This window comes from Lagenorhynchus albirostris, chromosome 4 (genome assembly GCF_949774975.1).
Source record: "Lagenorhynchus albirostris chromosome 4, mLagAlb1.1, whole genome shotgun sequence".
Lineage (NCBI taxonomy): Eukaryota > Metazoa > Chordata > Mammalia > Artiodactyla > Delphinidae > Lagenorhynchus > Lagenorhynchus albirostris.
In genome coordinates this window covers 144,806,651-144,823,688 of record NC_083098.1, presented here as the reverse complement: position 1 = coordinate 144,823,688, position 17,038 = coordinate 144,806,651, and the positions used below count along the sequence as shown (strand labels likewise).

General features: G+C 44.3%; 1 protein-coding gene across 1 annotated transcript in view; it reads left to right on the top strand.

Annotated features, from left to right (window-relative positions):
• AFAP1 (actin filament associated protein 1) overlaps positions 1-17,038 on the top strand; it is a 149,162-nt gene that overhangs the window by 85,071 nt on the left and 47,053 nt on the right. The window contains exons 7-8 of the mRNA XM_060148769.1: positions 13,110-13,205; positions 16,377-16,458. Coding sequence (XP_060004752.1) covers positions 13,110-13,205; positions 16,377-16,458 — 178 coding nt within the window. The remainder of the gene's footprint in view (positions 1-13,109; positions 13,206-16,376; positions 16,459-17,038) is intronic.

Genomic DNA, 17,038 nt, shown 5'->3' with positions numbered 1-17,038 from the left:
TACTTAGCATAATGTTCTCAAGGTTCATCCATGTTGTATATGGATTAGTATCTCATTCCTTTTTATTGCTTTTTGTGTCATTTCTAAGGAACCATTGTTTAATCCTAGGCCTTAAGATTTACACCTATATTTTCTTGTAATAGCCTTATGGTGTTAGCTCATAAATATAGTCTGTGATCCATTTTGATGTAGTGTTTGCTTGTAGTGTGAGGTAGGGGTCCAATTTCATTCTTTTTCTTGTGTGTGTCTAGTTTTCCTTATAGAAATAATTTGATTCTCAGCACAGTGCTTTTTTCTATCCAAGAGCATTTGCCTGTGCCACATGCTTGAGGGGGCAGTAGGTCTCCAAAATCAGTTTAATTTAATTTCAGAGCTTGAGATTTTCAGAGCCATCCAGGTGACTTGAAGTCAGCCTGCAGTCCATTCAAGGGAAGGCTTATTTATTATTTTTTTTTTGCGGTACGCGGGCCTCTCACTGCTGTGGCCTCTCCCGTTGCGGGACGCAGGCTCCGGACGTGCAGGCTCAGCGGCCGTGGCTCACAGGCCCAGCCGCTCCGCGGCATGTGGGATCTTCCCGGACCGGGGCACGAACCCGTGTCCCCTGCATCGGCAGGCTGACTCTCAACCACTGCGCCACCAGGGAAGCCCGGGCAGGCTTATTTTTATTTCAGTCTTACTCCAGCTACTAATCTTGGGGCCCTAATATTAAGCGTGAGGGTTTTGCCAGGGGCCTCATCCTTGGCGAGCCCTGGACTCCAGCGTTCGGTCCCTATTCCGCCAGAGCTGTCAGGGTGCTACCTAGCTTCTTGGCTCCCTCCTCTGGGGGGAATCAAAGGCAGTCCTGGCTGCTGGGCTACTTCTCTGGATTCCCATATACTTTTGGATCATGACCAGGTAATTCCACACTATGATAATAGCTCTTTTCTTGCTCTTAGGAAGATGCTGTGTATATTTCATCTTGCTTTCCTCATTGTCTTTATCAGGAGAATTGGTCCAAACCTTCTAGTCCATCATTGCCTGCTAGTACGTGCTTTGAAAAACCGGTTGGGAGTGGGTGGGAAAGCCTGATGAGACATTTTATAACAATGGTTCTTGTAACATGCCAGCATCCTTTAAACTTTGAGCCTCACTTCCCTCTCATCCCCCAGGAAAGTATAAGGGTCAGACTCTGTGATGACAGCAATGATGGTTTCTGTTGGCACAGAACACATAGATGTGGCTTTTCTCATCTCTGTAATTTGGGAGATGGAGCAGAGCATTTTTTTTTTTTAATGGGAGTCCTGTGATCAGGAGTTTCTGCTGCTGAATTTGCTTAGCCTTCCAGACACAGAATCTTAATACGTTCCATGTCAACCACTGGTGTTACCAAAGTACTTTTCCATCATTGTTATCTCTTAATCCTCAAAACCGCTGCCTGAAAAAGGTGTTACTATTGGCCATTTCATTTTACAGGTGAGATACCAAGTCCCAGGTAGAGGGGATGTCTCAGTGATCACCCAGTGATGGGGCCAGGAGTTGACCTCTGAATTTCCTGGCGTCATTTTCACTTTCATTCTGCTGGGCCATCTTGACAATTTGCCATTCTCTCTTTTTATTCCTCACTTCTAGGTTCTTAGCACCATTCCTTCAGTAAGGAGGGAGAGAATGAGGAGGTAAACGAGGAGCCTTATATATGATTCTGTTTTCTTCACCTGGTCCCAGTCTTGGTTACCTGTATCTGGCCTTCTGCATTTTTGTGTTTACCTGTTCCCTAGTGGAGAACCCAAGAAAGGACACCCTGAAACCTAAGCTTTCTTCTCTTTTCCATCTGTTCTCGCAGTTTGTTGAGTATTTTATGCGTACTAACGAGCAGCTCCCTTGTGAATGGTATTGGTCTAACATGAAGTCATCTAGCGTTCACTGGGTTTTACTGTTTCACTGGGAAATAGGAATGAGCGGACAGTGCAGCTCACAAATAGACAAAGACAAAACTTTTTCAAGATGTCAGGTGCTGATGGGGCGAAATAGTCTTACACCTTATTTCAGCAGATGTGAGATACAGATCACAGGCCCTTAGCTAATTATAGAGTGATGACTCTGTCAATGGGAGCTTAACTGCAAAAACTTTTTAGCATTTGCTGATATTGCTTTAAAAAGAAGTAAATACTTGGTAAGTTATCTTTTTCTAAAGGGCTTAACTTGATTAATTACTCCACTTAATGTTTGTGCTTTACTTCCATTGCATATTGTAATACAAGAACCTAAGAAGTCTTCATTAGAGATGGAAGTCTGATGACAAAACTGCTTTCAATCAATCAGTTACAGAATTTTAATTTTTTAAAATCAGCAGAGACCTGAGACGTTTTAGTTTAGTTTCATCCAGATATTGTTGTTAGATTGGCTGCCTTATCAGAATCAACTGGAAATTTAAAAAAAAAAAAAAACCAATGAACAAAAAAACAATCCTAATCCCTAATGATTAGATTCATTTGGGACCTAAGAACTTTTTTTCTTTTTACTTTATATCTTTTACCCTTTTTAAGATCCAAAAAGCCACAGATGTAATTGAAACATGCCTGCCCTATTCTCTCTCCCTCGATTGTGTCTTTTTATTCTTTTTGAACCATTTATAAGGGCTTTATCATTAGTAAAGATGTTAATCATTAAAAATAAAAATTCTCTCCGTCTTCCAAGTTTACTTGTATCTTTGAATTTGGTCTTTATTATTATCTAGGTATACTTTAGAAATGCTTTTTACTTACAATGTCTGTACTCATAAACAAGAAATGATATTATTTTTCATGTTTAAAATTTCCACGTAAATGGCTTCAAACTGCACGTGTTCTGCATCCAGCTTTTTCCCTCATTTGCTTGCACCCTCACTGTCACGGGCAGTGTTCAGTGAGCATTCTCGTGCGGGTCACCTGGTCTTGGTGTCCTGGCTTCTCTAGGATGGAGACCGTATGTTGGGATTGCTGGTGTCGATATGTGCACACCTTCAGCATTACTAGAGCCTCGCCAGTTGTTCTCCAGGGTTGTTTGTACAGTTGTCCTTCTACCAGCAATGTGTGAGAGCAATCACTTTGTATGTCTCTTTTGAGTTTCTTTGTACCTATGCAGCAAATAGAAATGCAAATTTCAATACCCGTCCCCCCACCCTCATAAAAAGGGTGCAGAAACAAGGTTCTGCACCTTGTTTTTTTTTCCTAAACAGAGTATCTTGGAGATTTTTTTTCTCCAAGCTAGAGGATAGAGCACTTTTCCCCTTTTACAATACATAGCATTTCATTTTATAAATAGAATATACTTTAAAAAAATCTTATCTTCTATTTGTGGATATGGGGTTGTTGTCATTCTTTTGATGTGACAGGGAGTTCTATAATGTTAATCCTGTGCCCGCATCATCTCACAGTTTTGCTAGTCTGTAGACTGTATTTCCAAACAGAGGAATTGTTTACATGAAGGTTATAAGCAATTGTAATTTTGAGATACAGTTGAATCACTTCGTAGGTTTACCAGTTTACCTTCCCACCAACAGTATGTGAGTGCGTTTCCCCCCACCAGTGTGTGAGTGCCTTTTCCTCCCAAAAGCATGTGAGTACCTTTTCCCGCTACTGTCCTGCCAGCAGCCTGTGTTATCAACTTTTGAACTTTTGCCAGCCTGATAAGGGAAAATGATATCTCATCTAGTTTTAATCCGCATTTCTCTCATTATGAGTGACATTGAGCATCGTTTTATAGGGTTCAAGAGCCTATGGCTGTATTACTGTTTCCGTGAACTGTCTGTTTATATCCTTTGCCCTTTTTGTAGATATTCTGCTCAGTAATCTATTTTTAAGGAACCTCCCGATGCCCGATGCCAAGCCAGGTTTGGTAATCACAGCTCTAGCTCAGCCTACTCATTTCCACTCGGATAAAAGTCCTCATGGAAGAGAGCATTTGAGAGCAAGTAAGTGTTTCTGCAGGCAGATAGGCTGTTAAGGCAAATGGCATTCCACAGCCATTTTCACTAAAGTTTTATTTGACTCTTATAACTGCTTCTGAAGTTCATTGTAATAAATATAAAGGAGCCGGGAAGGAGAAGGTGGTGAGCCAGCACTGTGTAGAAAGACAGTGTCGCTAGAGCTCAGGTTGGAGTCCGACGCTGAGTTCTGACCTCAGCCCCGCCATTCACTCGCTGAGTGTCTTAGATGAGCTATTTGACTTCTCCGTGCCTCAGTTTTCTCGTCTATGAAAATGCGAGGGGTTGAAAGTAGTGCCTGCTTTTTAGGGTTGTTGTGAGGCTGCAACCATGTTAAGATATTAAGTGTTTAGAAGAGCACCTCGCCTGTATGAGCACGTATGTAGGTGCGAGCTGCTGTTATTGGTGGTGTTAATAAACATACGAGCTCCTGTTGAAATCTGTTTGGAAATCAAGATGACAGCAGGATGTTTTTAGGGGCCAGAGCTACGAGTGTTCACAGCCCTTCCTCCCACCCTCCTTTGCCCAGACCTGCAGGGAGTCTGGGAAACGTCTTCCTGTGTGCCCATAGGGAGGAAACCATGTGCCAGTCATCTGCCATATCCCCTATTGCAAATAAATTAATAAACATCCCAAAACAACTCTTAAACGTCTATACCAAAGAGAATGTTCAAGGGAAATTGGCTGCACTGTAGACACCACTGTCCTTTTCTAATGAGAATCCGTGAGAGTCCTAATGCTGACCTTGGTAAATTGCATCCGTCCTTTTCTTGCTTCCCCCCCCCCCATTCCCTGCTGGGTAATGTAGGGGTTTTACAGCACCTCCTGGTTTCAAGCAGTTTTAGAGGAATACAGTTGAAAAGAGTTTTCAGCATGATTTACTGTGCTGGGAGAGTATCGTTGTGGTTTTGCCAGACTTCTCAAGGAGGGTCACAAACAAGTTTATCGTATACTTTAGCTCATAGAACCTGACCCTGTGTGTCCTTGAAGAAAGGTTGATCTTAGTTCCCCGACCAGGGATCAAACCTGCGCCCCCTGCAGTGGAAGAGTCTTAACCACTGGACTGCCAGGGAAGTCCCAAGAAAGGTCTTTCGTATTCTCCCAGGCATCTCCCCTTACTTTGTTTCTTCCTGAAGAAGGGCCTTCATGTAGTGTCATCATTTCCTTTCACCCTAAAGAAATTAATAAAATAAAATGATTTCCTATAGAGCAGACCTTCTGGAAATAACTCCTTTCAGCTTTTTGTTTGTTTGGTTTTTTCTTCTCCTTTCAGCTTTGACTAGAAATGTCTTTATTTCACCTTAACTTTTGGTGAGAAGTTAGCCATCACTTGTATCAATTGTGCCTTTGAATGTGATGTGTCATTTTTTTTTTCGTGGCTCCCTTTAAGATTTGCTTTTTTAATCTTTGGTTTTCAGCACTTGACTGTGAGGTGTCTGGGTGTGTGGCTCTATAGGTTTTTCTCTTTCTCAGAGCTTTTTTTTTGTTCTGTGGGTTGATGTCTTTCATTGGTTTTGGACCGTTTTTGGCCATTATCTTTTCAAATATTTTTCTGGCTCATTTTTTCTCTCCTCTCCTTTTAAAATTTGTTGGTACATGTTAGGTCATTTGGAATATCCCATGGATTTTGGATTCTGTGTTCTGTTTTTCTTCACTCTTCCGTGTGTTTCAGTTTGGGTGGATACTTTAGATTTACCCATCCTCAAGTTTACTGGTCCTTTCCTCTTCTGTGTCCAGTGTGCCCTTAAGCCCATCTTATGAATTCTTCTTTTGTGACATCCTATTTTTCATTTCTAGCATTTTTCTTTGGCTTTTTCAAAAAAAATAGTTTCCATCTCTCTTCTGAAATTCTGTATCTCTTCACACATGTCTTAATGCCTTTTTCACGATCCGTTTTGACTTCCTATCATAGTTATTTTAAAGTGTTTTGTAATTCTGATATTTGGATCATCTCTAGGACTGTTTCTATTGAATTTGTCTCATGAGTTTACATTGTATTCCATCTGCTTTGTGTAAAAGAACAGTAGGGACTGAAGTAATTACTGTTTCCTCCAGAAAAGGGTGTGCCCCTTCTCCTGTCTGCTGCTCATAGGTGGGCTGCCTCCGTCTCACTAGTTGAGGCAGACCTGGACTGGGCTGCAGCTTTACTTTCATTCACTTTGCTATTGCCTTCACATGGTTTCAGGGCTGGATCTGGAATTTTCTATCAGTGTGGCTCAGGTTCTGAGCTGTGGTGGAAGTCTGGAGGTCTCTGTGTGCTACAGACACATGCTAGCTTTCTGGACCAGCTTGGTTTTCTTTTTGGCCTGATGCTGGCCAGCTCTTTGGTTTGCTGGGGTATTCTCTCTGTTCTCTCTGAAAAATTCTCTCTGAATTTTTTTAGAGCTCACCCACCTTGTTTTAGTTGTCAAGGTGAGAGTGGTGGCCTGCATGCCTTTCTATGTGGCAACCAGAAGTCAAGATACCATGTGCTGCCCCTTTTTCTTCATCAGTCTTGCCAGAAGTTTATCTATCTTATTAGTTCTTTCAAAAAAACCAAATTTTTCCTCTGTTGATTTTTCTCTATAGTACTATTGTTTTCTATTTTATTAAGTTCTCTTCTTTCACTTTGTTTTGGCTTAATTTTCTGTAATTATCCCAACTTCTTGAATTGTGTACTTAGATAATTGATTGTTAGCCCTTTCCATACGTGTGTGTGTGTGTGTGTGTGTGTGTGTGTGTGTGTGTGTGTGTGTGTGTATATATATATATATGGATTTAAAGCTATGCATTTCCCTCTAAGTACAGTTTTAGCTGCATCTTCTATTTTGATTTTTTTGTGTGTGTGTTTTTATCATTCAGTTTAATGGGTTTTTTTGTTTTGTTTTTTGGCTGCAGTGGGTCTTTGTTACTGAACGTGGGCTTTCTCTAGTTGCAGCGAGTGGGGACTACTCTTCGTTGCGGTGGTGGGCTTCTCATTGTAGCGGCTTCTCTTATTGCAGAGCATGGGCTCTAGGCGCATGGGCTTCAGTAGTTGTGGCATGTGGACTCTAGAGCGTAGGCGCAGTAGCTGTGGCACACAGGCTTAGTTGCTCCACAGCACATGGGATCTTCCCAGACCAGGAATCAAATCCGTGTCCCCTGCATTGGCAGGCGGATTCTTAACCACTGCACCACCAGGGAAGTCCCCTATCATTCAATTTAAAATATTTCCTAATATCTGTTGTGATTCCCCTTTTTACTAATGGTTTATTTGGGAATATATTGCTTAGTTTCCAAGTATTCAGTGATTTTTAAAAAAATTACCTGATTGTTTTACATTTCTAGTTTAATTCCACTCTAGTCACAGAACTTTATATGGTTTCACAAAGTAGAAATTTATAGACTTGATTTATTGCTCAGCATGTAGTCAGTTTTGGTAAGTGTTCAGTGTCTACTTGTAAGGGATGTGTATTATGCATTTGCTTGGTGTACTCTTCTATATATGGTTGTTAGATCACAGTCATTAATTGTCATGTTCAAATCTTCTATATCCTTACTAATTTATTTATTTGTTTTATCAGTTACCCAGAGAGAGAGATGTGGGAATATCTACCACTTTGATTATGAATTTATCTATGTCTTTTTTATTTCTGTTAGTTTTTGCTTAGTATTTTTGAGGCTATGTTATTTGTTGCATACAAAATTTAAATGGTTATATTTACTGGTAGTTAAAACCTGAAATGTCCCTCTTCCTCTCAGTGTTTCTTGCCTTAAAGAATTACTCTCTGATTAATCTGTAGATTAATTATCTTCCTTAATGGTACCTTTTGATGAACAGGAATTGTTAAATCTGAAATCTGGTGTACCAGTCTTCACTTCTGTAGTCAGTACTTTTTGCATCCTGCCCACCCCCCCCCCCCAATTTTAGCATATTCCAAGTCACCAAGATAGAACCTGTTATTTTCTTCCAGAATTTTACTGGCTCAGTCTTTACGTTTAGGTCTCTGATTCATGCATGTTGGTTTTCATGTACAGGATGAGATATGGGAGTCCAGATTCATTTCCTTCCATATGCATAGTCAGTTGTTTTAGTACCATTGGAATGAACTTAATTGCCACAATTGGAAATCAGTTGATTGTGTAATGTGTGGGTCCTTTTCTGTGCTCCTCGTTCTGTTTCGTTCATCTGTTTGTATGTCCTCACGTCACTGCCACATTGTCGTGATTGCTGCAGCTTTAGAGAGAGCCTTGAAATCAGCTAGGATGTGGCTTCCAACTTTTTTTTTCTAAACGATTAAAAACTTTGAAATCATAGTTTTATGTGTAAGAAGTCAATGCTGTCATCATGTTTTTTTATTTCACCTTGTCAAGGCCACATCTTTATGATTGAAGTAGATTCTTCTTCTTAAAGAACTATCGTAAAAGAAACAACCCTGCTTTATCTTGATGATAGCGTGTTAGAGTGACAGAAGATTGAATGAAAAGTCTGGAAATCTGGAGTATATTCTGAGAATGCCTTTAACTCATTATGATATTTTTGGTCAGCAAACTCTTTCCCCTTTATCTATCAAGTGGAAATAACACTGATCAGAATGGTCCAAAAGCTAGAATGAAAAAGTTACATAAACGCACTCTTAGAACTGTAACAAACAGTTGAAATTTGTGATTTATTACTACCACGTCTTAGGATTCCTTCTGTGAAAATTCTGACAACTCTCTGTCATGAATTGCTTTGTAAGACAGATGCCAAGTCTTTTATTCATATAAACTCCTCTTCTCCCGCACTGTCCTAAACCTATTATCCAGGTGTTCAGTGTTTCGAAACGTGGCTTCAGTGTAACAATTAAAGACCTTTTTGGTAAGTCACACGCACTCCCTCTGTCAGGTATGAGAAGCCTGGGGCCTTTGTTGGGCCAGTACAGGACTTGACAGACGCTTCTTCAAGGATCGTTACCAAATTTGTTTCTGTCCTTTTGGTCTGCAACTTCCATTACCAGCAGCTCTTGCCAAAGTTCCCTCTCGGTGCGTGTGTGTGCAGTTGCTGAAAACATGAACCATCTTGTTGGGGTCACTCAGAAGACAAGAGTCAATATTCCCAGAAATGGAGTGGTCAGATTTCCTTAAAAAATGTGCAGAGATTGTGTTTCTGGAGATGCAGGCTCAAGTTAAAAGCAAACAAAAATACCACAGAACATATAACAATTTGTATTTCGAGGGATTTGTGATTCTGAATTTGGATCCAGTTCTCTTAAATACGTATTTAACTTCTCACAGAACATGGCTCTTTCAAAAGAAGTATATTAGTATAAAAACCTCATTTGCAGCTATTTGAGAAATCGGGTGATAAACCTTTTATTTACTACTTCCGAATGAACTCTGCGGGGGCAATATGGCAATAAACAGCAATCAGAGAAGAAAGACAGTTCTGTGAAGATAACCTGAAATAATCCAACCGTTTGATAAAACCCATGGAAAGAAAGACTGGTTTCTGTCATTGATCCTTTCAGCAGCGCCTTTCTCTGTACCTGGGATGTAATTACTATTATTAAACAGTCTCATGTTGCTGGGCTACCATGAATAACCCCACCTGGCCCCAGGCGTGCTGGGTCTCCTCTGGTCTACCGAACCCACCTCATTCTGTTCTCTCAATGAGGAATTCAAGTCCTAGAAGGGAGAAACTAATAGGGAGGCAGGGGTATAGTTGATCTATGTACAGCATTGTAAGCATGAGGGTATTTGGGTTGGCTTCATCAGGAAAGGCTTCTCAGAAGGGTGATTGCATTTCGTGAGCTGGCATTGACGGCTTGGTGGGCTCCCCTGGCTTCGGAGCTTCAGAGATTCCTCGGTTCCCCAAACGTTTGTTTGCGGGAAAAACAGGACCTGATATGGGACGGGGGAGAGTGGAGGGGACAGTCCAGTGACCAGGAGTGGGAGGAAGTTGGTGAGGCTGGGATGTGTTGTGCTGCAGGCATGGCTTTTAGCTGATGCTCTTTTTCTTTCTCTCTCTGGTTTTTTTTAAATTAAGTCATTCATTCATTCATTAAATTTTTGGCTGCGTTGGGTCTTCGTTGCTGCGCGCTGGCTTTCTCCAGTTGTGGCGAGCGGGGGCTACTCCTCGTTGCTGCGTGTGGGCTTCTCATTGCGGTGGCTTCTCTTGTTGCGGAGCACAGGCTCCAGGTGCGTGGGCTCAGTAGTTGTGGCTCTCGAGCGCTAGAGCGCAGGCTCAGTCAGTAGTTATGGCGCACGGGCTTAGTTGCTCCACGGCACGTGGGATCTTCCCGGACAGGGCTCGAACCCGTATCCCCTGCATTGGCAGGCGGATTCTTAACCACTGCACCACCAGGGAAGCCCTCTCTCTCTTTTATTTTTTAAAACTTCCCCATCCCTGAGGATTTTAGGAATCTATGCAGAGGACTAGGGAAACTTTGTCACAAGGCTTTACTTTTCTTATGTGATGGCCTAGTCTCTTTCCTTCTGTTTTTCACTCACAGCTTTTTTTTTTTTTTTCTCATAGGGAATTTCAGGTCGAATTTATCTCTTCATTCCCTCCTCTTTTTCTTTCATCAAACTTTTTTTTAGTCGCTGTTATGTGCTAGACATTGGGAATGCCAGCCTAAGTGAGACAGAGCCCCTTCTCTCAAAATGAGCCCGGCTCGATAGAAGAAGCAGACCTGCGGGTCCAGGATGCCCGTGACGAGGGCCTGAGTGCAGTGCGTGGCCCGTGGAGGGGCAGCCGCGTTGTGTCCCGTGCAGGAGGGTCCAAGCAGGCTTCCTGGTCACGGGGGACCCAGGCTGCTCATGAAGGATGAGTTCCGTCCAGCCGAGAGGGGAGCACACCTTCTCCAGGAGATACCTGAGGTCTGACTGGAGCTTCGTAGATCCTTCCCCCTTTGGAAAAAAGAAAAAAAAAAAAGGAAAGAAAAAAGACAACTGTGTTTTGCATAAAAGTTTTTGCCAGAGATAGTTTTCTGCAGGTAGTGTTTTGTGGGGTTTAGCCTTCTAGTCTGAAACAAGGGCCTCGAGACCCTTAGCAGTGTGTGTACAATTGAACGCATTTTCGCGGGAAGAGAGCACACGTTGGCATCCTCGTTGAGCTGTCCCAGTGGGCGTCGCTTTCACACGTTCTGGGCAGAGGTGGAGGCTCACAGCCTTGGTGGCTCAGCCGTGCCTCTGCAGCTGGTGGTGGCACTGGGGCTTCAGCCCTAGCTCCCATCAGATGCAAAAGCCCAGGAGTTTTCCATCGCATTATACTTTTTACCAAGAGGGAAGAAAACGTCTCATCCTTAGGTCAGATAAAAGTGTGCCTTGTCAGCTGAAGGCTTGATAAACACAGGGGAGGTGAGGGAATAAAGACCTGCTGTAGAAAAAGCAGCCGTGAAATTAGCATGAAACGCAAAACTGAGGGAACCTTTTCTGCTCGGAGACATTCAGGAGGTGCAGGTCACCTGGTTGGTGTCATCTTTGCTTACGTTTTCACACCTCAGACCCAACAAGGAGAAAAACATTGCAGCAAGCTCTCTGGGTTTCTTCTTTTCCTTTTTTCCCTGTTTTATTCTGCAACGTGGACCTCACTCCATTGCTTTATCGTAAAGCGGCTGGGCAGCAGGATGGCTGGAAATGCTGTCCCGGCCTCCTGTCCGTTCCTGGCTCCCATCCCAAACCCAGAGCAAGCCAAGGGAATCTGGATGTGTCTGCTGAGATCGTATTGCAAAGTTACTACACAGATAGCTGGGGCTTTGGCATTGCTTTTTTATTTTTTTCTCAGAAGGCACTTGGGTTGAACCCAAATTGCAGCTTAGTTCCAAAAAGAATAGAAGACATTTGAAAGCTTTGCCTGCTAGCTCTTCATTCACCAGAGTGTAAGTTGCAGCAACCCGGGAGCTTGTCTGTCTTGTTTGCTGCACGCCCCCAGTGATCAGAACCATGCCCACCTCCTTGCAGGAGCTCAGGAAGGACGGGAGGGACAGCGGGTGGCCGCAGGGGTGGCCGTGATTGCCAGTAGTGCCGCAAGATGGTCCTGACACCTGCGGGTCTGGGCCAGGATCCCTTTCTGAGCTCTCAGCGTAAACCGTGCAGGTACTGGCAGTGATGATGGTGCTGGTGACAGTGTACACGTGCAGGTGCTGGCTGAGGCATCTTGCATGCAGGGTCACGTTCTCTCTTCACTCAGCCGTAAATACAAGGCACGTCATGTTGATGCGCCTTCCTTGCTAGTGAGAGGGGTGACGCCTCTCAGCCAGTACTGCTGTGCCTGCCTCACAGAGCAGTCAGGCGCCTTCTCAGACTCCTACTGCCGCCCGCCCGCACCGGCCTTCCTGCGCCCTCCCCTGCTTCTCTAGAGCCCAGCCCGCCCCGTCTCTGCAGAGTCCTTCCTCTGCTCAGCTCCTCCCTAGGTGTCCCCTCCGGCCATGCCCACCGCCTCCCTCCCTCCTGCTCCCTCTTCTTGGAGGTGAGCTCTTCTGGTTTGCTTCTGGCTTCCCTGTCCATCGCAGCTCAGACTCTTCCAGCTGCTTCTCTCCTTTGGCCCCACCCCATGTACTGACTGGCTCGAGGTCTCCTCCTGGGTCTCCGTCCTGCTTTGTCTCACCCTCCCCCCGTTGGCTCATTCCATCCATGGCCATGAGCACCAGCCTGTTGACAGTGATCCCCTGGCTGCCGCTGGCCTCTCCCAGCCCATCTCCTGGCCCCTGGTACTCTGGGTCTTCCGTAAACTCTTCACATCCACCACAGGGCCTTGCACCTTGTCCCCTCTGCCTACAACCCTTTCCGCCGGTTCTTCACGTGGCTGCATCCTTCTGGTCATTGAGCTCAGCTTTCAGCTTACATGTCATCCCAGGAAGGCCTCTCTTGATCTAAATCAGCCACCCCTTTTTGTTAAAGACTCTCTTCTATTCTTTGTAGTGCTGTCTTACCTCCATTTTTTGGTGATATTCATTGTTTATCGTGGTATCTAACTTTTACTGGAGCGGAAGCCCCATGAGGGCAGGACTCTCACGTACACCGTTCCCTTCTGTATCCCAGAACCTCTGTCAGTACCAGGATGGGATAGACATTTGGTGAATGATGAGTGAAAGAATGAACAAACGAGTGCCTGGCATCCTGGAGCTTAAATCCAGATGCCTCTGACCCCTCAGAACTTTCCTACCGCACCTCCTGCCTCTGCTTGGACCCTTGTGTAACCATCTCTGCCCTTGTGCACTCACCACAGGTGGTCAGAGAGATCTACAGCGGCTGCAGCGGGCCAGCAGACTCGGAATGTCCTCCCCCCTCCAGCTCCCCGGTGCACAAGGCAGAACTGGAGAAGGTAAGGGGCGTGTTTCTTTCTAGGAATTAACCTTACAGTTAACTTGGACCTTCCTCGAAGTTTTCATAACACCTCTGATATGTCAGCACTTTTGGTTGAAAAAAGGAGAAAGATAATGCAGCCCTGCTTCCTCTCTGCCTGCTCTGTACGAAGCTCACACTGGCTGTTTTACAGACTGCATGGTTAGTTTTATGCTTCCCAGCTGTAGATGCAGGAATGGCTGTAAACGTGGCACAGGATTTAAGGTGATCAAGGTCACCTGCTGTTACACAGCAGCGTGAGATCCACAGGCAGCTCTGTGTTCTTCTGGAATACAGCAGGTGCTTCGTCAGTGCACCTTCCCAGAGGTTTATTCCCAACAGACGGGTAACACTTCCTGTCCTTCTCTGCTCTGTACTTGGGCGCCGTGAGCACGCAGCAGGTGGGTAGGGCTAGCCCTCCTGCCAGAGCGCGTGAACCCGCCACTCCTGCTGTCTGTCCCTGATGGAGCTCTGTTGCCTGTATGTGCAGAGATCTCGTTTCCATGGAGATCCCTGGCTTTGTGCCCCACCGTGTTCTGTCGGTAGCCTCTGTCTCAGGAACTTCCTGAGCGCTCCCTGTTTGGCCCCTGCCCTGCCGGTGAACACATCCTTCTTTGTCTATTCTTGTTTTACTCAGGGTTCTTCAGAGAAACAGAACCAGTGGGGTGTGTATGTATGTATATTATAAAATATACATAAAATTTCAATAAAGATAAAATTCTACATATACAATTATATACATACTGAGAGATTTATTGTGAGGAATTGGCTCACGAGGTTATGGAGACAGGTGAGTCCAAAATCTGTATCGTGGGGCCTTAGGCTGGAGACCTAGGAGAGCTGATGACGCAGGTGATGGGAGGACTGCCCCCCACCACCCCTTGCTTGGGAGGACCGTTTTTTATTTTTTTAATTCAGACCTTCAACTGCTTGGGTGAGACCCACCTACACTGTGGAGGGCAATCTGCTTACTCAAAGTCCACCAATTTATTTATTTTATTTTTTAAAATTTATTTTATTCATTTATCTATTTATTTAGTTTTGGCTCTGTTGGGTCTTCGTTGAGGCGCGCGGGCTTTCTCTAGTTGTGGCGAGCCGGGGCTACTCTTTGTTACGGTGCACGGGCTTCTCATTGCAGTGGCTTCTCTTGTTGTGGAGCACGGGCTGTAGGCACGCGGGCTTCAGTAGTTGTGGCACGTGGGCTCAGTAGTTGTGGCTCGCGGGCTCTAGAGCGCAGACTCAGTAGTTGGGGTGCACGGGCTTAGTTGCTCCACGGCCTGTGAGATCTTCCTGGACCAGGGCTTGAACCTATGTCCCCTGCATTGGCAGGCGGATTCTTAACCACTGCACCACCAGGGAAGCCCCAAAGTTCACCAGTTCAAATGTTAGTTTCATCCACAAACGCCCTCCAAGTTGACTTATAAAGTTAACCTCACAACCCTCACCCTGATATTGTGACATAGCAGGCCTATTTCTCTTTTTTTCCTGATTACAAAACTAATGCCTGCTCACTGCAGAAAATTTAGAAAGTAAAGAACCAGAAATAGGATGGATAAAGTCACTTAGGAGTCTAGAGCTCCTCTCAAAGCTCTGCATGTTTTTAAACCAGTTTTCTTCTATTCGTGTGTTTCTTTTACAGTTTGGATAATCTGATGCATAAAATTTCTTATGCTGCTTTTTCCTTTTTTCTTTTCAGTTAACCTTTATACTATTAGCAGTTTTCCAGGTTTTTGAAAACACATAACATGCAACGAGCATGTTTGCATTTTCATCACCTGAATAATATCAAATTCATAGAACTCTATTATTTATATACCCCCCCACTAGGCTCTCTTTTTTCTTTTCTGAGTCGTGTAAAATAACCTGACACTTTTGTGTAAATATTTGCTGCTTCTCTGACTATTACCTGAGAAGAGATTCCTAGAAGCTGGCTTACTAGACCAAAGGATAGAATTTTTAAAGATTTTGATTCATGGGACTAAGCAAGTTACTTTCCGCAAGTTTGATCCTACTCTGTTTCTCATCAGCAACACGTCGGGGCTCTTCTCTCACCCACTCACGCGGGAGTTGGCAGTTCTCTTTTACTGTCTTGGTTTCTAAGGTGGCATTGTTAGTGCCTGGCCGGACCTGTTGACCCAGATCCCAGGGGTGCTTCCTGGCCTGAGAGCTGGGCTTTTAGTCCTTCTATCACTGGAATGTGGCACACACTAGGGTCCCGCTAAATCCATAATTCTTTTACTTTGTCTCTTGCCGGTACCACTGGGGGTTACTGGCACCTGCCTGCCATCTTGGCCCAGCACTGCCTGGACCTCTTATCACGAGGTGAGCGCATGTGTCCCTGTGTTCTGGTATCATCCAGATATTTTGATTGTCTCCCGGCGGGCCAATCTCTGTGGCCCTGGGGTGTAATTTGAGGTTCTGAGGAGGGGTGTTCTAGACCACTTCCTTCACTGTGACTCCACAGGGTCTCTGGTTGGAATGGAAGAGGTTCTGCTCAGAACTATGTTTCTTCTCCTGGAACTAACCTGGAATCCTAATTAGGCTCCTCAAATCCATATATTAGGATTAAAATAGTTACGGGTATCCCTGTGCCCTTTGAGGGCTTTGATGGTAACTCATCTCTCTCTCTGTATTTCTGACTGTATTGCTGTGAGCAGATACTTGACACTCGCCCAGTTATTGGTGAATGCTGGGAGGAAATTAAATGAATGGTGTCGGATTTATTTCTGGAAGGATAACGTGGCTTGGTGAGGGGGAATATTTTATGTACTCCTAATATTTGGTTGGCCAGAAAAGTTAGTTTGGGTTTTTCCGTAAGATGTTACGGAAAAACCCGAACAAATTTTTTGGCCAACCCAATATTTTTTTCAAAATTATTTGCAAGAAAAAGTGATTTGATTGAAACAAGCTTGGTACTACAGCGTGTGTTAGTATAACCTCAGCGACTTTTTTCTTTGTTCTTTCGCTGCTTTTAAAGCCATTGTAGCAAACCACCCAGGTAGCCCGTGTTATAGTTGGGCCCTGTCTCCAGATTATTAGGAACGTAGCCCACGTTTTCTTTCGCTTCTGAGATGACTTTTGATTGATCCATGATGCAACACTTGGTCAGTGTGGCCATTGTAAGAATAACTTAATCTTTTGATCCTCACAGAAACTGTCTTCAGAGAGACCAAGCTCAGATGGGGAGGGTGTTACAGAAAATGGAATTGCTGTGTGTAACGGGAAAGAACAAGGTGAGTTCTGTTCGTGCCAAAAATAGATATAAAAAAAAAAACAACCCAAAACAAAAGCACTGCGGCCAGGTCTGTAGACTCTGTATGGAAAATGTCCTCGGTAGTTCAGTTATGCAGATGTCATCATCCTGTGTTACACTTGCAGAAATCCAGAGAAACCCCTTTGGTTGATACTCCTCCTCCATGTCTTTCAGTCCTACCAAACGTTGGCCTAGGTTTTCTCCCTACTGTTTTGATATGGGCCCTGCGTATATTTTAATTTATGACTTACAGCAGGTTACTTCCTCACCTGATTTATCACTGAGACACATTTGCCCTGGGGGGCCGCCAGCATCTTGCTGGGAGACGTGATTTTCAGGGAAAAGAGCTTTGGATGATGAGACCGGGAACCCCCGTGCCCATCCCAACGCTGCCTTTGCTGGAGCGCGAGATTGTGAGCAAGTTTTTCCTCTTTGGTGAGCCTCAGTTTCCCCATCCTTAAAATGAGGAGGCCGGACTCACAGATTGCTGATCTTTTTAAAAAAGATTGTCTGGGGCTTCCCTGGTGGCGCAGTGGTTGAGAGTCCGCCTGCAGATGCAG